This window comes from Bombina bombina, chromosome 2 (assembly GCF_027579735.1).
Source record: "Bombina bombina isolate aBomBom1 chromosome 2, aBomBom1.pri, whole genome shotgun sequence".
Taxonomy (NCBI): domain Eukaryota; kingdom Metazoa; phylum Chordata; class Amphibia; order Anura; family Bombinatoridae; genus Bombina; species Bombina bombina.
Window position 1 is genome coordinate 769,399,283 of NC_069500.1, and position 22,991 is coordinate 769,422,273.

Genomic DNA, 22,991 nt, shown 5'->3' on the forward strand with positions numbered 1-22,991 from the left:
TTACTTGATAAGCTGAAGAAATGTCATATATTGTATGTTGTTTCATCTCAATAAAATTTATATATATAAAAAAAAATGTTTTCTTCTCTCCTGTAGTTTGCAAGATTTGTTTCATTGTCTCATTTGTTTAAAATGTATTTTAAATTCTTTATTGGGTTTAACCAAAGAAAACATACATGACATTTTCATTTTATAATTTTCCCCAGGGTGTGTATACCAAACACATTTTTGTTGTTCCTGTAATTAACTTCCAATCTAGTTTGTTTGACAACCTACTATACACATATTCATGTTGAAAGCGATAGTAAATTCTAACAGTTTGTAAAACGCTAGGATTTATCACTGCAACAAATAAAGGGGACTTTCAGTCATGAAGTATAAAATACTTCATGCTGAAAGTTCTTTTGTCTGCAGTATTCACCGCACTGAGCGCCTCAGGCCGCCCACAGCAAAACGCTATTTTATCACTGAGGTGATCTTAGCCGAAAGTGTGCTAGCTATCCGGCATTAATGCCAACTGGGTGACACAGCTATTGACTAAGAGGTGTAAATGTCACCTCATTAAAAAATAGTGTTCTACTGCAGGTGGCGCCCGGAGGCACTCATCATGGCGAACGCTGCAGACAAATAAAGGAACTTTCAGCATGAAGTTTTTTCTACTTCATGACTGAAAGTCCCCTTTATTTGTTGCACTGGTAAATCCTAGCGTTTCTTAAACGCTAGGATGTACGATAACTTAAAAAGAAACTCTGTAAAATATTGCCATAATGGCTGCCAACGGTTTTTCCCCCTTATTGATGCATTTTTTTCACCCGTGTATTTTCTACTTGAGATTTGCACAATTATTTCCTTTGATAGAAGCAATAAAGATTAACATTCTGTTGATTGGGGTTGTTTAAATACTGACAAAACTGTTGAAAAGAATTGATGCTGTATGTGAAGAGAGACGGCTAGTCTCTGCTGGAACAGATAACAATACATCTGTATTAAAATAAAATCATTGCGTTTGTGATTTGTTGCTGTGTTTTTATTATTTTCAGACTGTAGCTATAAAAATGACAAAGCATATGTAGCATAAAATCTTTTATTTTACATAAAAAAAAAGAAAAACCATTAATTTCTAGTGCAGACATGATTCTTTAAATAAACATAAAGAAGAGAGGCTTCAACTTCCCTGAAGAGAACACAACTTGGCCCTCAACAAATCCAATAGGACGCTGTGAGCAGCAGTATTTCAATAAAGATTGCATAGATTCAAACGTTCTGCAAAAATAATGAATCCCCTAAGTTATATTTCATCATTTTTTTATAAATAATAAAATCACTCCCTTTTTAAGTAAAGTTCCAGTATATTATAATAATAATTATTTTTTTGGAGGTATGGTGTATGGATTTAGTTTTAATGCCCTTCTAGGTGTCATCGTTAATAAAAAAAATTGCTGTAATAACCGCTTACCATCTAGCGATTTTAACCAATGTCCAATAGAGGCAACACATGTGATTTCTGCTCTGGCGTTCTCAGTCACCATTTTTTTTTTTATTTTAAATATAGGCATAAATAATTTATAATACATTTTCTTTTAGTTGATGATTGGACAGGGTTTGTCATAAAGACCATTTACAAAATGTTGTTATTGGGAAAACGTGCCTAATGTTTCCCTTTCTGCATGTGATTACAAATTGTCCAAAGTTAATCTAATGACCAACAGCTACTTTTGTCTTTCATTAAGAAGATCCCAAGTATTGATGGAAGTAGAGGCCAAAAAGACTGGTGATGATTTGACAAACCGAGACCCACCAAGTAAGAAAGGCAAAAAGGCCACGGAAGAAGATGGGAGTAAAAAGGCTGCGCAAGGCTCCTAACGCTCCCATAATCTGATCCACAGCAACCTGGACATCCTCTGAGTCTTCATCTTCATCAGAGGAGGAAGCTGGTGGGGTTGGTGGGTAATCTACAGCTGGAGAGAGGCCAGGGGGCTCAGGATACAGTCCCCAGGAATAGTCACCTAAAAATAACATATATCCATTAATTTACTTATATCTGAAGAGAGCTCTTTTAAGAGATCCCGTTTTTAGTAAAATAATGCAAGTGATTACATTTATGCATAGAACACACACACATATGCTTAAAGGGACATTAAACACTAAAACAAATGCTAGATAGAATGATGTAGTCAAAGAAAAGATTAGTCTGAGGATAATATGTACATGTATTTTCTAAAGTTGCATTAGCTTTTTAAATATTGACAATACAAGTGTATCATTTTAGTGTCTATAAAGCAATGGGAGCTGACATGTTGTAACTTAGGTTACCTTCTCTGCTATGGTCAATTAGGGACAGTTGTGGGAATATAACAGTGTTCTACACTTCCATTACTAACAGGAACTGAAATGCTCACAATGGAATTACAGGAAAAGGAAAAAAAATAAAATAAAAGTATGTTGCTGAGCTTTTATATATATTATATAAAACACAGGAATGGACCACACTCACAGACTGGACTGGGTACACATTCTAAACAACAGCAAACTCCACAGCCCTCAACACAGACAGCTGCAAAGTTCCCAGCAACCCAGGCAGTTAACCCCAGAGCAGCCTGGGTGACAGGCCCGCAGGTGAGCATTATAAACATTATCAACACAACACACAGAAAACCCGGCACTCGCCAGCAGATTCACAGCAATGTTTAAAAGCAAAACTGGGGGAAGTCAGTTATATTTGGCGCCAAAGGATTAAGCCCAGGGCCACGACAAGGTCTCCCCCCTTCCTGGGACCCTAAACCAACACCCACACAATGCATACTTCCAAACAAACCAGTCTGTGAGTGCGGTCCATTCCTGTGTTTTGTATTTACATAGGGGAGTTTACAAAAGCCTGTGTCACCCTGGGAGGTTCCCAGTTGGTTTGTTTGGAAGTATGCATTGTTTGTGTGGGTGCTGGTTTAGGGTCCCAGGAAGGGGGAGACCTTGTCGTGGTCCTGGACTTGATCCTTTGGCGCCAAATGTAACTGACTTCCCCCAGTTTTACTTTTAAACATTGCTGTGAATCTGGTGGCGAGTGCCGGGTTTTCTGTGTGTTGTGTTGATATTGTTTATAATGCTCTCCTGCGGGCCTGTCACCCAGGCTGCTCAGGGGTTAACTGCCTGGGTTGCTGAGAACTTTGCAGCTGTCTGTGTTGAGGGCTGCGGAGTTTGCTGTTGTTTAGAATGTGTACCCAGTCCAGTCTGTGAGTGCGGTCCATTCCTGTGTTTTTTATTTACATAGGGGAGATTACAAAAGCCTGTGTCACCATGGGAGGTTCCCAGTTGGTTTGTTTGAAAGCATGCATTGTGTGGGTGCTGGTTTAGGGTCCCAGGAAGGGGGAGACCTTGTCGTGGTCCTGGGCTTGATCCTTTGACGCCAAATGTAACTGACTTCCCCCAGTTTTGCTTTTAAACATTGCTGTGAATCTGCTGGCGAGTGCCGGGTTTTGTGTGTGTTATTTATAAATATTTTTTTATTTATTTTTTCTGTAGAGATAGGTGCACTCCCACTAACAAACTTCATATGCCAGGGTGCTAGAAGTGGTAAATAGAGCTAATAGACAAAGCACTCTCTGATCTTATCAAGTGTATAACACAATTTTATTACAGCAACCCTCCTTGTAATTTGCAACGCGTTTCTAAGCGCCTCAAAACGCTGTTTCATCAGGCAACTTTTTGAGGCGCTGGGAAACGCGTTGCAAATTACAAGGAGGGTTGCTAGCATTGCCTACCTTTTGGTTCCTTTGTTTTAATTTTCACTTTGACTTTTTAATAAATCTTAACTATTTTACTCCACATTAGGACCTTGCCTTACTTGCCTGCCCTTGGGGAGTTCCAGACTGCATCCTTTAAAGCACTAGTTTATTATTCTCTATCACAAAGACCCCGTTGTTTCAGGGTTCCTGTTTTTAGATTTTATCAGTGAGCTGGGTTGCTGTCAAATATCCAGCCTGCTGTCTGTCTGAGTGCTCTTCACAAATGTGAGTACCCTGACTAGGGATTCATATACTGATACTATCTGGTTACACAGGCGTCCTGTCTGTCTGCCTCCTCAGATTTGATGTCACCTTGTTCCAGTATCCAGGTTGACCAGTGAGCTGTGTTGCTGGCAAATATCCAGCCTGTGCCTAATAACACTGTCTGAGTGCTCTTCATAAATGTGAGTACCCTGTATAGGGACCATCGATTGTGATTATACGATTCAATTATTTGTACACACAGGCGCCTCTCTTGTTCTCTCCTAATTTCCAAATGTTGATACAAAACTTCACCCACCAAAATACAAACAATCATTGTTGATATATGAGAATACCAAAGTGCTTGTTATCAGACTGATCAATCGTAACAGAAGTCAAATGCAAGTTACAAAATAGTTACAAAAAAAAGTGTTTACCAAAAAGTTGTATAAACTAACCTACAGTGGATATAAAAAGTCTACACACCCCTGTTAAAATGTCAGGTTTCTGTGATGTAAAAAAAATAAATAGACAAAGATAAATAATTTCAGAACTTTTTCCACCTCTAATGTGACCTATAAACTACACAACTCAATTGAAAAACAAACTGAAATCTTTAAGGTGGAGGGAAGTAAACAAAAAAGGACTAAAATAATGTGGTTGCATAAGTGTGCACACCCTCTTATAACTGGGGATGTAGCTGTGTTCAGAATTAAGCAATCACATTCAAAACCATGTTAAATAAGAGTCATCACACACCTGCCATAATTTAAAGTGCCTCTGATTAACCCCAAATAAAGTTCAGCTGTTCTAGTAGGTCTTTCCTGATATTTTCTTAGTCGCATCCTACACAAAAGCCATGGTCCGCAGAGAGCTTCCAAAGCATCAGAGGGATCTCATTGTTAAAATGTATCAGTCAGGAGAAGGGTACAAAAGAATTTCCAAGGCATTAGATATACCATGGAACACAGTGAAGACAGTCATCAAGTGATGACATTACCAAGAACTGGATGTCCCTCCAAAATTGATGAAAAGACGAGAAGAAAACTGGTCTGGGAGGCTACCAAGAGGCCTACAGCAACATTAAAGGAGCTGCAAGAATATCTGGCAAGTACTGGCTGTGTGGTACATGTGACAACAATCTCCCGTATTCTTCATATGTTTGGGCTTTGGGGTAGATGGCAAGACGGAAGCCTTTTCTTACGAAGAAAAACATCCAAGCCCAGCTAAATTTAGCAAAACCACATCTGAAGTGTCCCAAAAGCATGTGAGAAAAGGTGTTCTGGTCTGATGAAACCAAGGTTGAATTTTTTGGCAATAATTCCAAAAGATATGTTTGCCGCAAAAACAACACTGCATATCACCAAAAGAACACCATACCCACAGTGAAGCATGGTGGTGGCAGCATCATGCTTTGGGGCTGTTTTTCTTCAGCTGGAACTGGGGCCTAATTCAAGGTAGAGGGTATAATGAACAGTTCCAAATACCAGACAATATTGGCACAAAACCTTCAGGCTTCTTGTAGAAAGCTAAACATGAAGAGGAACTTCATCTTTCAGCATGACAACGACCCAAAGCATACATCCAAATCAACAAAGGAATGGCTTCACCAGAAGATTAACATTTTGGAATGGCCCAGCCAGAGCCCAGACCTGAATCCAATCGAAAATCTGTGGGGTGATCTGAAGAGGGCGGTGCACAGGTGATGCCCTTGCAATCTGACAGATTTGGAGTGTTTTTGCAAAGAAGAGTGGGCAAATCTTGCCAAGTCAAGATGTGCCATGCTGATAGACTCATACCTAAAAAGACTGAGTGCTGTAATAAAATCAAAAGTTGCTTCAACAAAGTATTAGTTTAAGGGTGTGCACACTTATGCAACCATATTATTTTATTTTTACTTCCCTTCACCTAAAATATTTTAGTTTGTTTTTCAATTGAGTTGCGTAGTTTATAGGTCACATTAAAGGTGGAAAAAGTTCTCAAATGATTTATCTTTGTCTCATTTTTTTACATCACAGAAACCTGCCATTTTAACAGGGGTGTGTAGACTTTTTATATCCACTGTATATCAAACGATGTGTCTGCGTTGTTCAGTAAATCATAGATGTTCTAAATACAGACTTGCACAGGGACATATTGTATCTGAGTATCCTCTATCAAAACCGTGGCGAAGGGCAATCATAATGTATATAATCTACAGCTACTGCTTACCATAATCGTTGTCAACGATGCCAATAGTGTGTGGAACATATCTATCACCTCCAGTATGTCCTGGTAAGAGGCAGTGACTGTGTGGACACCGGAGCAAATTAGCCCCGCGCATATGGGGCATGTATTATAGTGTTAGGGAAATTGCTATGTGGAAAACTCAAAGCATGTACTACAGTGTTTAAGGCACCATCAGGAGTGATTAATGAACAGGCATACGATCTGATCGCATGAATGGATAGCCTGTTCGCAAGCATAATTACTAAGGGAACGATAGGTCAAGTAGTATACCGATCCATATGCTTGCATGCAAAACAAAGAGCATAGCATTAATATTGGAATTATTACAAGATCAATCCTATAGCCATTTGTAAACCCACAATTTGCAACATAAATATGCCTAATGCGTACGATAGAGTATTAACATATGTGGTGAAATAGTAGAGGTATGTTATAGACAACATAACAGTTATATGATCAAAAAACATGAAATAAAATTGCAACCTCATTTTTGCTATTTCATCACCACAAATAAATAACCGGCTGAGAATAGTAGGCAGAAAAAAGAAAGAAAAAAATAAATAACTGACATGATTTAAACAGGCCAAGTTCTATACCAATCTCTTCTGTATCAAAATAGTGTGCATAATAGGGACATTGACATACAGTACAGTACAGCCTGAGGATCCCTCAACTTTGACCCGTACCTCGGGAGTTTGGCATTCTGTTGAGATGCCATGAGATCCAGCTCCGGCTGTCCCCATTTGAGAATCAAGTTGGAAAACACCTCTGGATGGAGTTCCTACTCCCCCGGGTGAAAAGTCTGTCTGCTCAGAAAATCTGCTTCCCAATTGTCCACTCCTGGAATGTGTATAGCAGATAGACAACAGTTGTGGTTCTCTGCCCACTGAATAATCTTGGCTACCTCTATCATAGCCAAGGAACTCCGAGTTCCTCCCTGATGATTGATGTAAGCCACTGAAGTTATGTTGTCCGACTGGAACCTGATAAACCGGGCTGAAGCTAACTGAGGCCAGGCCAGAAGAGCATGGAAGATTGCCCTCAGCTCTAGGATGTTTTTGGGGAGAACAGACTCCTCCCGAGCCCATGTCCCCTGAGCCTTTAGCGAGCCCCAGACTGCTCCCCATCCCAGCAAGCTGGTGTCCGTTGTCACAATCACCCAGGTGGGTCTGTGAAAGCAGGTTCCCTGAAAGAAAGAGATGATCCCGAGACAACCACCAAGGAAGAGAGTCTCTTGTCGCCTGATCCAGATGAATTTGCTGAGACAGGTCCACATAATCCCTGTTCCATTGTCTGAGCATGCATATCTGTAGAGGTCTAAGATGGAACCGGGCAAACGGAATGATGTCCATGGCAGCTACCATCAGACCGATCACTTCCATACATTGAGCCACAGACGGCCGAGGAGAGGACTGATTTTCTGACCTCTGTCAGAAATATTCTCATTGATAAGGAATCTAATATGGTTCCCAGGGACAATACCCTTGTAGCTGGAATCAATGAACTCTTTCCCAAATTCACCTTCCATCCGTGCGCACGCAGAAAAGATAACAACATCTCTGTGTGAGAGTTTGCTTGTTGAAAGGAAGGCGCCTGGACCAGAATGTCGTCCAGATAAGGCGCCACAGCAATGCCCTGCAACCGGAGCACCGCCAACAGGGCTCCCAGGACCTTTGAGAAAATTCTGGGAGCCAAATGGAAGAGCCACAAACTGGAAGTGTGTGTCTAGAATGGCAAACTTGAGAAACTTGTGATGACCCCTGTGGATGGGAACATGTAGGTACGCATCCTTTAAATCTACAGTTGTCATGAATTGACCCTCTTGAACCAAGGGAAGAATGGAACGAATAGTTTCCATCTTGAAGGACGGTACTCTGAGGAACTTGTTTAGGCTTTTGATATCCAAAATTGGTCTGAAGGTTCCCTCTTTTTTGGGAACCACGAACAGATTGGAGTAGAATCCCAGACCCTGTTCCTGCATTGGAACAGGAACTATCACTCCTAAGTCGGAAAGGCCCCGGACACAGTGTAAGAATGCCTGTCTTTTTATCTGGTCTACAGATAACCTCGAGAGCAGAAACCTGCCTCTGGGAAGAAAGGTTTTGAAGTCTAGTTTGTAACCCTGGGATACAATGTCCAACACCCAAGGATCCGGCACATCTTGAACCCAGGCCTGAACAAAGAAAGAAAGCCTGCCCCCCACAAGATCCGGTCCAGGATTGGGGCAGACCCTTCATGCTGATTTAAGAGTCACTAATGGGCTTCTTAGATTGATTTCCCTTGTTCCAAGACTAATTTAACCCACAGGAAGGCTTGGACTGTTCCTGCTTGGCAGAGGGTGAGGAAGATTTAGCCTTGAAGTTTCGAAAGGAACGAAAATTACTCTGACGTCCCTTCTGCTTATTCCTCTTATCCTGAGAGAGGAAATGTCCCTTTCCTCCCGTAATATCTGAAATAATTTCAGCTAAGCCCAACCCAAACAAGGTCTTACCTTTGTAAGGAATCGCCAAAAGCTTAAACTTAGATAACACATCCGCAGACCAAGACTTCAACCATAAAGCTCTGCGGGCCAGTTTGCTCCCAACTTAATGACCTGTAGGGAAGCATCTGTAATAAAGGAATTGGCCAACTTAAGAGTCTTGATCCTATCCTGGATCTCCTCAAGGGGAGTATCTGTCTGAATAGAATCCAACAACGCATCAAACCAGTATGCTACCACGCTGGTGACGGTAACAATACACACAGCAGGTTGCCATTGTAAACCCTGGTGTACATACATCTTTTTAAGTAACCCTTCCAACTTCTTATCCATAGGATCCTTAAAGGAACAGCTATCCTCTATGGGAATAGTGGTTCTCTTAGCCAAAGTGGAAATTGCCCCTTCCACCTTGGGGACTGTCTGCCAAGACTCTTTGATAGAGTCAGCTATTGGAAACATCTTCTTAAAAATAGGGGGATGGAGAAAAAGGGATACCAGGATACCAATAATCTCTGTAGCCCGGTCAGGAACCGGAAAAACCTCCACTGAGGAAGAAACGTCAAAGTATTTGTTTAACTCACTAGACTACTTAGGATTGACTACGACAGTCATGTCAGAGTCGTCCAAGGTGGCCAAAACCTCTTAAAGTAACAACCGGAGGTGTTCTAGCTTAAACCTGAAGGATACAACTTCAGCATCAGGAGAAGGAATTACACTGTCTGTCTGAGTCTTCACCCTCAGATGCTACCAAAGTATCTTCCTCCTCAGACTTCTGGGAAGAAGCAATCGGAATATCCCCAACTTTGTCAGAAACCTTACTCACTGATTCCTTAGATTTCCTCTTGCGTTTTCCCTGCAGCATGGGAAAGGCAGACAGCGTATCAGTTATTGCAGAAGATATGTGGGTAGCAATGTCTTGCAGCGTAACTCCAACCGGAGTGTGAGAGGAAGCGCAGGGCACTGCATGTGTAGACAATAAAGTTTGGGACACTTGAGGAGAAAGCTGCGGCATATCTTGAACAGCCCTGAACAGCATCCACCTTAGCTAATGATGGCTCAGAATCAAAAAGTTTATCCCTGTAATTTAATGTTCTTTCAATACATGAGGAACAAAAAGGGATTGGGGGTTCCACATTAGAGTCAAAACACAAGCTACATGTAACGTTTTGCAGGGCCTCTTGGTCCATCTTTACCCAATGTTCAAACAAAATAAACGCAACTGCTTTATTTAGGTTAGAAAAATAATACCAAAAACGTTACTGTCACTTTAAATTTTAAAAGTAAAAATAATTTCTTTTATTCTTTAACTACCGCTAAGCAGCAGTTCACTATAAACCTCAGACAGCCTCCTCACCTCAGCACTGCTTGCTGAGGCACCTACCTGTCCTCCTGTGAACCGAATTACACTCTGAATACGATCCGGACTCAAAATCTAGCTGTTACAAAACGGCTACTAACTAAACACTGCTCTACAAGCAGCAACGTAGCAAAATACCACTCCGGACCGGAACTAACAGGAAGTGCTCCGGAAAGGCGCGCAACACTAAATTGCTGCCTCAGAGAAACCGCCCTTCCCATTCGTGGGCGTTTCTAACTATAAGAGACCGGCCGCCATTACCATCAATGCCGGAGCCTTGTCACACAGTAAAAACACACTGACTCTTGTCCCACAAAGTCCGGAATTAAACCGGAATGAATAAAACAAATCTGAGCCTCCCAAAAAAAAAAAAACAGACTTAACTGATAAAGTGCCATATTCTCCTCTTTTCCTTTTCAAGGAAATAAAAAAATAGGCACTTACCTGAAGATCAATCTGTCTGGCAGCAGGGCAGCTCACATGGTATGAGAGGTCATCTCCCTCACATGGACCCATGGGAATATTAGGAAAGATATAAGAATAATCCTAATCAGGCTTTCAGGATAGGGCAGCAACAACTATTTGGAAGGTGCAGTGAGGATTATACCCCACAAGTTCCCAGTTGCTTAAAAGCCACCACTGCTCTACTGAAGAGACTGACATGGGCTATGGCTAAACCCCAGGAAGAAGCAGGACAATCTTGCTGTGCTTTAAAATAATAAAATCTTGATTGAAGAATCTTCTTCTAGACACCTAAACTTTACCACCTCCTTGCTTTTAACATAGGCAAAGAGAATAACTGGGGTTGGAGGGAAGGGAGGTGATACTTAACAGCTTTGCTGTGGTGCTCTTTGACTCCTCCTGCTGGCCAGGAGTGATATTCCCAATAGTAATTAGAGATGATTTGTGGACTCACCGTGTCATTAGAAAGAAAGTTTGCTGAAAGAGGCTTCAGGAATGAGGACATCCGTAGTGCCAAATTGGAAGCCACACGATTGACACAAAGGGACCTCATGATAACTACAAAGGTGCATAAAGATACAAAGAGGATGAACTTCATTACTACATTTACATCACAGCTAAGGAAAATGGGTGAGAAACTGACCCAAGAATGGCATATCATTCAGAGTGACACAACACTTCCATATCATGATTTTTCACCACCTAGGGTAGGCTTTAAACGAGGAAAAAGCTTATGTGAACTCCTGGTACTGACAGACCCACAACACTTATAACAAACAGACATGACTTAAATTCACTAAGAAGGGGTCATACAGATGCCCTAGTTGTGTCACTTGTCATTCCATGGTACAAGGAATTAGTTTTAGACATCCCTATACCAACAAAAGATACCCTATCAAGCACTATCTAACCTGCACAAATTTGTATGTGGTCTATTTATTCAGCTATATTTGTGGGTTGTTTTACGTGGGTAAAACCTCGGATGGCCATCCGCACAGCCATAGAAAAAGGAGACAGTGACCAACCTGTAGCAAGATGTTTTAACCATAAAGGACATACAGTGAAGGACTTGAGATTCCAATTGATCGATCACGTTCCACTTCTGCCTCGCGACTGCTACAGGTTGAGGCTCGCTGGATACATAAATTGGACATTGGACATCCAAGGGGACTAAATGCAAGTATCGATTGGCATTGTTTTTTGTGAAGGTGTATAAAGATTGCTAGATCATGGTGTTGACAGATCCATTGTCGTATATTGGTGCTAAATTAAGGTCGGATTCTCTAACTCTATATGCCTTGGTGCCTGCTAGTCTGTGCATATGTGGTTTTGTGTCCCCGATCTTTCATAAGTAACAGGTGTTTTATATGGACGTTATTTTTATCTATAGGCTTCTAAAGACATAACCACTTCAATATTTGATTACCCAAACAGTCTTGTTTTGCCTCTTATGCCTGGATATCTCATGCCAGATATTTTCTTGACAGTTATTTTCTGCCAATTATTTTCACCGGTTATTTGTGGTGTTGAAATAGCAAAAATGAGGTTGCAGGTGTATATCCCATTTTTGTGTGTAAGTATAACTGTTATAAAGTTAATAACATACCTGTACCATTTCACCGCATATCTTCATATATTATATGTATTAGGTACAGTGGGGCAAAGAAGTATTTAGTCAGCCACCAATTGTGAAAGTTCTCCCACTTAAGATGAGAGAGGCCTGTAATTTTCATCATAGGTATACCTCAACTATGAGAGACAAAATGTGTAAACAAATCCAGACAATCACATTGTCTGATTTGGAAATAATTTATTTGCATATTATGGTAGAAAATAAGTATTTGGTCACCTACAAACAAGCAAGATTTCTGGCTCTCACAGACCTGTATCTTCTTCTTTAAGAGGCTCCTCTGTCCTCCACTCATTACCTGTATTAATGGCACCTGTTTGAACTTGTTATCAGTATAAAAAAAACTGTCCACAACCTCAAACAGTCACCCTCCAAACTCCACTATAGTGATGACCAAAGAGCTGTCAAAGGACACCAGAAACAAAATTGTAGACATGCACCAGGCTGGGAAGACTGAATCTGCAATAGGCAAGCAGCTTGGTGTGAAGAAATCAACTGTGGGAGCAAACATTAGAAAATGGAAGACATACAAGACCACTGATAATCTCACTTGATCTGGGGCTCCACGCAAGATCTCACCCTGTGGGGTCAAAATGATCACAAGTACGGTGAGCAAACATCCCAGAACCACATGGGGGGACCTAGTGAATGACCTGCAGAGAGCTGGACCAATGTAACAAAGGCTACCATCAGTAACACACTAGGGACTCAGATCCTGCAGTGCCAGACGTGTCCCCCTGCTTAAGCCAGTACATGTCCGAGCCCGTCTGAAGTATGCTAGAGAGCATTTGGATGATCCAAAAGCGGATTGGGAGAATGTCATATGGTCAGATGAAACCAAAGTAGAACTGTTAGAAACACAACTCGTCGTGTTTGGAGGAGAGAAAATGCTGAGTTGCAACCAAAGAACACCATACCTATTGTGAAGCATGGGGGTGGCAACATCATGCTTTGGGGCTGTTTCTCTGCAAAGGGAACAGGACGACTGATCCGTGTACATGAAAGAATGAATGGGGCCATGTATCGTGAGATTTTGAGTGCAAACCTCCTTCCATCAGCAAGGGCACTGAAGATGAAACGTGGCTGGGTCTTTCAGCATGACAATGATCCCAAACACAATGCCCGGGCAACGGAGTGGCTTCGTAAGAAGCATTTCAAGGTCCTGGAGTGGCCTAGCCAGTCTCCAGATCTCAACCCCATAGAAAACCTTTGGAGGGAGTTGAAAGTCTGTGTTGCCCAGCGACAGCCCCAAAACATCACTGCTCTAGAGGAGATATGCATGCAGGAATGGGCCAACATACCAGCAACAGTGTATGATAACCTTGTGAAGACTTACAGAAAATGTTTGACCTCTGTCATTGCCAACAAAGGATATATAACAAAGTATTGAGATGAACGTTTGATATTGACCAAATACTTATTTTCCACCATAATTTGCAAATAAATTATTTCCTAATCAGATAATGTGATTGTCTGGATTTGTTTCCACATTTTGTCTCTCATAGTTGAGGTATACCTATGATGAACATTACAGGCCTCTCTCATCTTCTTAAGTGGGAGAACTTGCACAATTGGTGGCTGACTAAATACTTTTTTGCCCTACTGTATATCTGTGTTGGATATTATGGGCTTATGAATTGATATAGGACTGATCTTATGGGGATGTCAATGTCCCTATTATGCACACTATTTTGATACAGTAGAGATTGGTATAGTACTTGGCCTGTTAATATCGTGTCAGTTATTTTTTGCCGATTTTTTTTTCTGCCTACTATTCTCAGCCGGTTATTTATTTGTGGTGATGAAATAGCGAAAATGAGGTTGCAATTTTATATCACGTTTTTTGATCATATAACTGTTATGTTGTCTATAACATACCTCTACTATTTCACCACATATGTTAATACTCTATCGTACGTATTAGGCATATTTATGTAGCAAATTGTGGGTTTACAAATGGCTATAGGATTGATCTTGTAATAATTCCAATATTAATGCTATGCTCTTTGTTTTGCATGCGAGCACATGGATCGGTATACTACTTGGCCTATCATTCCCTTAGTAATTATGCTTGTGAACAGGCTACCCATTCATGCGATCAGATCGTATGCCTGTTCATTAATCACTCCTGATGGTGCCTTAAACACTGTAGTACATGCTTCGAGTTTTCCACATAGCAATTTCCCTAACACTATAATACATGCCCCATATGCGCGGGGCTAATTTGCTCCGGTGTCCACACAGTCACTGCCTCTTACCAGGACATACTGGAGGTGATAGATATGTTCCACACACTATTGGCATCGTTGACAACGATTATGGTAAGCAGTAGCTGTAGATTATATACATTATGATTGCCCTTCGCCACGGTTTTGATAGAGGATACTCAGATACAATATGTCCCTGTGCAAGTCTGTATTTAGAACATCTATGATTTACTGAACAACACAGACACATCGTTTGATATAGGTTAGTTTATACAACTTTTTGGTAAACACTTTTTGTAACTATTTTGTAACTTGCATTTGACTTCTGTTACGATTGATCAATGTCTGATAACAAGCACTTTGGATATATATCCATTTCAAAGTGTCTAATGTCCATTGAATATTTTGAGGTGTCATGCATTTGCCCCAAACCAGGTGTTTTTACTTACCAAGAGACTTAAGCAGGAGGACACAGTGGAAAGTGAGGATAACGGGCGCCAGATACTGCAGGGCAACCACAGTCAGATAGCAGAAAATGCGCGAGATCTGTACAGAAAGACAAGAGTATGCCAACAAATCACAATTTATTAATGAACTAAAGTTCATTTTCACCTAATAACAGTGCTACAATTTACTAAGTATTTTTTTGCAGTAAACAAATCTATGCCTCCTGCATAAAACTGCTGACCACAAAGATTGGACACATAGGTTATAAGTTGCCACCCACTTACCTTGCGCTGGATCTCCAACACAGAGATGCGCCCTGCCTCTCTCTTCATCTGATCCACCCAACGTTCTGCAAGACAGAGATAAGCCTGCAGATGGAAACGGGTCATGGCAAAGCGTAGCAGACACAATATCACAATGATCCACAAACGGAAACTGTTGTAAGCAGAATTTGACATCCTGAATGGAAAGAAGGAAACGTGGATTATTAAATAGCGAAGATTATCAGAGCAATAACAATCTGGCACTATAGGACAGATATCTAGCTCTATACTGTCACAGTTTGTACCTTTCCCCCTTATGCCTTAGAGAGAGGTTATTCTAAAATGATTTTGTCTTATGACCACTCTTAATGAAGCCAATATGCTACTTGTGTTTTTAGCTCAAGGTTATAAGTTTGTTATTACTTGCTGGCTACTTATAATGATGTCAATAAACTGTCTAAAAAGGTATAAATACTCCTTTCCTGACCTAATGGGGAGGGAGCAAAAAAAGGATTATCTTAACCAAAATGCTGTCAAGACTGTCTGGTGTGCTATGTTTATACAAACTCTGCAACATTGTATTCATATTTTTAATGTTCATTGCATTTATTTAGCAAAAACATAATTTATGTAAGAACTTACCTGATAAATTCATTTCTTTCATATTGGCAAGAGTCCATGAGCTAGTGACGTATGGGATATACAATCCTACCAGGAGGGGCAAAGTTTCCCAAACCTCAAAATGCCTATAAATACACCCCTCACCACATCCACAATTCAGTTTAACCAATAGCCAAGTAGTGGGGTGATAAAGAAAGGAGTAAAAAGCATCAACAAAGGAATTTGGAAATAATTGTGCTTTATACAAAAAAATCATAACCAGCATAAAAAGGGTGGGCCTCATGGACTCTTGCCAATATGAAAGAAATTAATTTATCAGGTAAGTTCTTACATAAATTATGTCCATGAGACCATGAGCTAGTGACATATGGGATAGCAATACCCAAGATGTGGAACTCCACGCAAGAGTCACTAGAGGGAGGGATACAAATAAAAACAGCAATTTTCCGCTGAAAAAATTAATCCACAACCCAAAAAAATAAGTTTATTCTCATAAATGAAAGAAAAAAACTCAAATCAAAAGCAGAAGAATCAAACTGAAACAGCTGCCTGAAGAACGTTTCTACCAAAAACTGCTTCTGAAGAAGCAAATACATAAAATGGTAGAATTTAGTAAATGTATGCAAAGAGGACCAAGTTGCCGCTTTGCAAATCTGATCAACTGAAGCTTTATTCTTAAAGGCCCACGAAGTGGAGACTGATCTAGTAGAATGAGCTGTAATCCTCTGAGGCGGGGCCTGACCCGACTCCAAATAAGCTTGATGAATCAAAAAAGTTTCAACCAAGAAGCCAAGGAAATAGCAGAAGCCTTCTGACTTTTCCTAGGACCAGAAAATAAAACAAATAGACTGGAAGTCTTCCTGAAATCTTTAGTAGCTTCCACATAATATTTCAAAGCTCTTACCACACCCAAAGAATGTAAAGATCTTTCCAAAGAATTCTTAGGATTAGGACACAAAGAAGGGATAACAATTTTTCTACTAATGTTGATAGAATTCACAACCTTAGGTAAAAATTGAAAAGAAGTCCGCAAAACTGCCTTATCCTGATGAAATATCAGAAAAGGAGACTCACAAGAAAGAGCAGATAGCTCAGAAACTCTTCTAGCAGAAGAGATAGCTAAAAGGAACAACACTTTCCAAGAAAGTAGTTTAATGTCCAAATAATGCATAGGCTCAAATGGAGGAGCCTGTAAAGCCTTCAAAACCAAATTAAGACTCCAAGGAGGAGAAATTGATTTAATGACAGGCTTAATACGAACTAAAGCCTGTACAAAACAGTGAATATTAGGAAGTATAGCAATCTTTCTGTGAAATAAAACAGAAAGAGCAGAGATTTGTCCTTTCAAGGAACTTGCAGACAAACCCTTATCCAAACCGTCCTGAAGAAACTGTAAAATTCTAGGAATTCTAAAAGAATGCCAAGAGAATTTATGAGAAGAACACCATGAAATGTAAGTCTTCCAAACCCTATAATAAATCTTTCTAGAGACAGAGCTTGTAACATAGTATTAATCACTGAGTCAGAGAAACCTCTATGACTTAGTACTAAGCGTTCAATTTCCATACCTTCAAATTTAATGATTTGAGATCCTGATGGAAAAACGGACCTTGAGACAGTAGGTCCGGCCTTAACGGAAGTGGCCAAGGCTTGCAACTGGACATACGAACCAGATCCGCATACCAAAACCTGTGTGGCCATGCTGGAGCCACCAGTAACACAAACGATTGTTCCATGATGATTTTGGAGATCACTCTTGGAAGGAGAACTAGAGGCGGGAAAATGTAAGCAGGATGATAACACCAAGGAAGTGTCAGCGCATCCACTGCCTCCGCCTGAACATCCCTGGACCTGAACAGGTATCTGGGAAGTTTCTTGTTTAGATGAGAAGCCATGAGATCTATCTCTGGAAGACCCCACAACTGAACAATCTGAGAACACATCTGGATGGAGAGACCACTCCCCTGGATGTAAAGTCTGACGGCTGAGATAATCCGCCTCCCAATTGTCTACATCTGGGATATGCACCGCAGAGATTAGACAAGAGCTGGATTCCGCCCAAGCAAGTATCCGAGATACTTCTTTCATAGCTTGGGGACTGTGAGTCCCACCCTGATGATTGACATATGCCACTGTTGTGATATTGTCTGTCTGAAAACAAATGAATGGTTCTCTCTTTAACAGAGGCCAAAACTGAAGAGCTCTGAGAATTGCACGGAGTTCTAAAATATTTATTGGTAATCTCGCCTCTTGAGATATCCAAACCCCTTGTGCTGTCAGAGATCCCCAAACAGCTCCCCAACCTGAAAGACTCGCATCTGTTGTGATCACAGTCCAGGTTGGTCGAACAAAAGAAGCCCCTTGAACTAAACGATGGTGATCTATCCACCACGTCAGAGAGTGTCGTACATTGGGATTTAAGGATATTAATTGTGATATCTTTGTATAATCCCTGCACCATTGGTTCAGCATACAAAGCTGTAGAGGTTTCGTGAAAACGAGCAAAGGGGATCGCGTCCGATGCTGCAGTCATAAGACCTAAAACTTCCATGCACATAGCCACTGAAGGGAATGACTGAGACTGAAGGTGCCGGCAGGCTGCAACCAATTTTAAATGTCTCTTGTCTGTTAGAGACAGAGTCATGGACACTGAATCTATCTGGAAGCCTAAAAAGGTGACCCTTGTCTGAGGAATCAATAAACTTTTTGGTAAATTGATCCTCCAACCAGGTTTCCGAAGAAACAACACTAGTTGATTTGTGTGAGATTCTGCAGAACGTAAAGACTGAGCTAGTACCAAGATATTGTCCAAATAAGGAAACACCGCAATACCCTGTTCTCTGATTACAGTAAGTAGGGCACCTAGAACCTTTGAAAAGATTCTTGGAGCTGTTGCTAGGCCAAATGGAAGAGCAACAAATTGGTAATGCTTGTCTAGAAAAGAGAATCTAAGGAACTGATAATGTTCTGGATGAATCGGAATATGAAGGTATGCATCCTGCAAGTCTATTGTGGACATATAATGTCCTTGCTGAACACAAGGCAGAATAGTCCTTATAGTCACCATCTTGAAAGTTGGTACTCTTACATAACGATTCAACATTTTCAGATCAAGAACTGGTCTGAATAAATTTTCCTTCTTTGGGAGAATGAATAGATTTGAATAAAACCCCAAACCTTGTTCCTGAAAAGGAACTGGCATGATTACCCCTGAAGACTCCAGGTCTGAAACACACTTCAGGAAAGCCTGAGCTTTTACTGGATTTGCTGGGATACGTGAGAGAAAAAAAATCTTCTCACAGGAGGTTACTCTGAATCCTATTCGATACCCTTGAGAGACAATGCTCTGAATCCATTGATTTTGGACAGAATTTATCTAAATATCCTTGAAAAACCTTAATCTGCCCCCTACCAGCTGAGCTGGAATGAGGGCTGCACCTTCATGCAGACTTAGGGGCTGACTTTGGTTTCTTAAATGGCTTGGTTTTATTCCAATTTGAGGAAGGCTTCCATATTGGAAACAGATTCCTTGGGGGAAGGATTGAGTTTTTGTTCCTTATTTTGACGAAAGGTTAGAAGCCTTAGATTTACCCTTAGGTTTTTTATCCTGGAGGTAGAAAAACTCCCTTTCCCCCAGTGACAGTTGAAATAATAGAATCCAACTGAGAACCAAATAAATTATTACCTTGGAAAGAGATAGTAATCTAGATTTAGATGTCATATCAGCATTCCAAGATTTAAGCCACAAAGCTCTTCTAGCTAATATAGCTAAAGACATGGATCTAACATCAATTTTGATAATATCAAAAATGGCATCACAAATAAAATGATTAGCATATTGCAGTAAGCGAATAATACTAGCTATGTCAGAATCCAATTGTTGTTGAGCTAAATTCTCCAACCAGTAAGTTGATGCAGCCGCAACATCAGCCAAAGAAATTGCAGGTCTGAGAAGATGACCTGAATATAAATAGGCCTTCCTTAGATAAGATTCAAGCTTCCTATCTAAAGTATCCTTAAAGGAAGTACTATCTTCCATAGGAATAGTGGTACGTTTAGCAAGAGTAGAAATAGCCCCATCAACTTTGGGGATTTTTTACCAAAACTCTATAGAATTTGCTGGTAAAGGATACAATTTTTTAAACCTTGGAGAAGGAATAAAAGAAGTACCTGGCTTATTCCATTCCTTAGAAATCATATCAGAAATAGCCTCAGGAATAGGAAAAATTCCCCTGGAGAAACCACAGGAGGTTTAAAAACAGCATTTAAACGTTTATTAGACTGAACGTCAAGAGGACTGGTTACCTCAATATCCAAAGTAATTAACACTTCTTTTAATAAAGAACGCATATACTCTATTTTAAATAAATAAGTAGATTGGTCAGTGTCAATGTCTGAGGAAGGATCTTCTGTATCAGATAGATCCTCATCAGAGGAGGATAAATTATTATGTTGTTGGTCATTTGAAATTTCATCAACTGAATGAGAAGTTTTAAAAGACCTTTTACGTTTATTAGAAGGTGGAAATGCAGACAAAGCCTTCTGGATAGAATCAGAAACAAATTCTTTAAAATTCATAGGTATATCATGCACATTAGAAGTTGAAGGAACTGCAACTGGCAATGTACTATTACTGATGGATACACTATCTGCATGTAAACGTTTATCAGGACAACTATTACAAATGACATTTGGTGAAATAATTTCCACAATCTTACAACAAATGCACTTAGCTTTGGTAGACCTGATGTCAGGCAGCAATGTTCCAGCCGAAACTTCTGAGGCAGGATCAGATTGAGACATCTTGCAAAATGTAAAAGAAAAAAACAACATATAAAGCAAAATTATCAATTTCCTTATATGACAGTTTCAGGAATGGGAAAAAATGCAAAAAGCATAGCCCTCTGATAGAGAAAAAGGCAAGAGGCAAACATCAATGGGGTATTAAAATAATGAAAAAGTTTGGCGCCAAGTATGACGCACAACGTAACTGAAACTTTTTTGGCGCCAATAATAACCGGAAATGACACACTCGCGTCACTAATGATGCAACCATGTGTAAGGCTCCGGCGTCATAGTTGACGAAGTTGCGTCAGACGTATTCTTCGCGCCAAGAATGACGCAATAAAGTCTAGCATTTGACACACCCACGGGCCTAATACCGCGAGCAATTTGCAAGAAGTAGTCAATTGAAAAAAAGACTAAACCCCAGGTAAAAAATAAATTCCTTAAAAAAATGAATATTTTCCCCAAATATGAAACTGACAGTCTGCAGAAGGAAATACATGAACCTGACTCATGGCAAATATAAGTACAATACATATATTTAGAACTTTATATAAATGCATAAAGTGCCAAACCATAGCTGAGGTGTCTTAAATAATGAAAAACATACTTACCAAAAGACACCCATCCACATATAGCAGATAGCCAAACCAGTACTGAAACAGATATCATTAGAGGTAATGGTAATTTGAGAGTATATCGTCGATATGAAAAGGGAGGTAGGAGATGAATCTCTACGACCGATAACAGAGAACCTATGAAATTGACCCCCGTTAGGGAAATCATCGTATTCATAAGTGATACTCCCTTCACGTCCCTCTGACATTCGCTGTACTCTGAGAGGAATCGGGCTTCAACAATGCTGAGAGGCGCATATCAACGTAGAAATCTTAGCACAAACTTACTTCACCACCTCCATAGGAGGCAAAGTTTGTAAAACTGAATTGTGGGTGTGGTGAGGTGTATTTATAGGCATTTTGAGGTTTGGGAAACTTTGCCCTTCCTGGTAGGATTGTATATCCCATACGTCACTAGCTCATGAACTCTTGCCAATTACATGAAAGAAATACATTTTATTTTTGCAATATACTACTGTAGATTTGTACAACAAATTATTTGAGACACTTTCTACTTATAGATTATAGGAAGGTGCCTGGAATTAAGATTTTATTTCATTTCAAGTGAAAATACAAGAAGTTCATCTCACAGTGGAATATAAATATTATTTCAAACTATTATATTTATTAATGTATATAATAATAATAAAACATTACCTTGATATAAGTTATTGTATTCATTAGGAAATTCAGTAAAGCATTTTCTCTTTCAGTTGGAATAACTACCTTTTTTGATACTCACTTATAACTAAATTATATAATATAAATATGAATAAAATGATGTGCCAGTAACAATACATTTTTATTACAAATGCCACAACTAAGGTGTCGATCTCAATCCTGTAGAGAAGTTTATCAAATTATTTACCCACAAAACTCCCCACAGACTTTTAATGTGGATTTTCTGTACAAAATCATAAGAAACTTTTCTTAAGGACAATCGAACCCTAAATTATAAATCTGCTAAGATAAAAAGTAGGGTATCCTCTTAAAAGACAGTTTATTTATTGTGTACAAACAGTAATTACCTTTGTAGCCTATTTTTGTATCACACAAATGTGTGCATTTAGCCATGTGTTTAACCCAATTTCTGTGATTAATGTCCCACAGCTGCTATGTGCCACTCATTTAAAAATCAACAAGGAAAATTCTAAAAGTTATTATTTAGTCAAAAAAAACTTCAGGAAGGTAAATTAAATACACATATTTGCCAAAGTAAATATTTTGCAGAACGTCTCTACCATATCTAACTCCAACCAGATTAAGTTGTAGAAAATGATATGCATCCTGATTGGTTAACCAGATTTATTAGGATTGGGGTGCATGGGCTCACTGTGAAAACTGACCCCTTCCAGGCTTCAAGGTACCAGCTTCTAAACCAGTAAGAAAAGTGGTAGAGATCAATTTGGAGCCTCTAAAGCCATGTGATCTATTTCTACAATTGCCCATATACTGATGATAGAAAAGTATACCTCTTAGCTCAGCTTTTGTTGCAACTTAAAATAACAGGATTCAAGGTTTTGGATACCTGGTAAAGGTAAAAAAAACTACTTAACCCCAATTCATGATAGTAGAGGCTTTTCACTTTAGGTCAAGAATGAAGAGATAAAAAAATATGACGTATCAGTTGATTGTTTCAGGAAAATGTTTAGCCAAGCACCTAAAACGGTTTTACTCAGTAAATAACATTTATTTCTAAATGAAGTAGCTGATGACAGACTACCATATTCCTGGGCAGAGTTGTTCTCCAGCCTCTGATATCTACGGTAAATGTTTATGCACTGAAACCCTTCCTGAGATTAAAGTGACCATATAAAATGATGTTTGAGGTTCTGTAAAACATTAAACAGACTGACAATCTTTCATAGTTGAATATCTTCGGAAAATTCTTCTGTAGCTCTAATGTGCTATCAT

At 39.7% G+C, this 22,991-nt stretch overlaps 1 protein-coding gene across 1 annotated transcript in view; it reads right to left on the reverse strand.

Moving 5' to 3' along the window:
* Positions 1-1,068: 1,068 nt before the first annotated feature.
* The window catches only part of TMEM161A (transmembrane protein 161A), a 48,116-nt gene continuing 26,193 nt past the window's right edge, over positions 1,069-22,991 (reverse strand). Inside the window, exons 10-12 of the mRNA XM_053702915.1 lie at positions 15,076-15,250; positions 14,794-14,890; positions 1,069-2,006 (exon numbers count right to left, since the gene is read on the reverse strand). Of these exons, the coding sequence (XP_053558890.1) occupies positions 1,726-2,006; positions 14,794-14,890; positions 15,076-15,250 (553 nt within the window). The 3' untranslated portion in view covers positions 1,069-1,725. The remainder of the gene's footprint in view (positions 2,007-14,793; positions 14,891-15,075; positions 15,251-22,991) is intronic.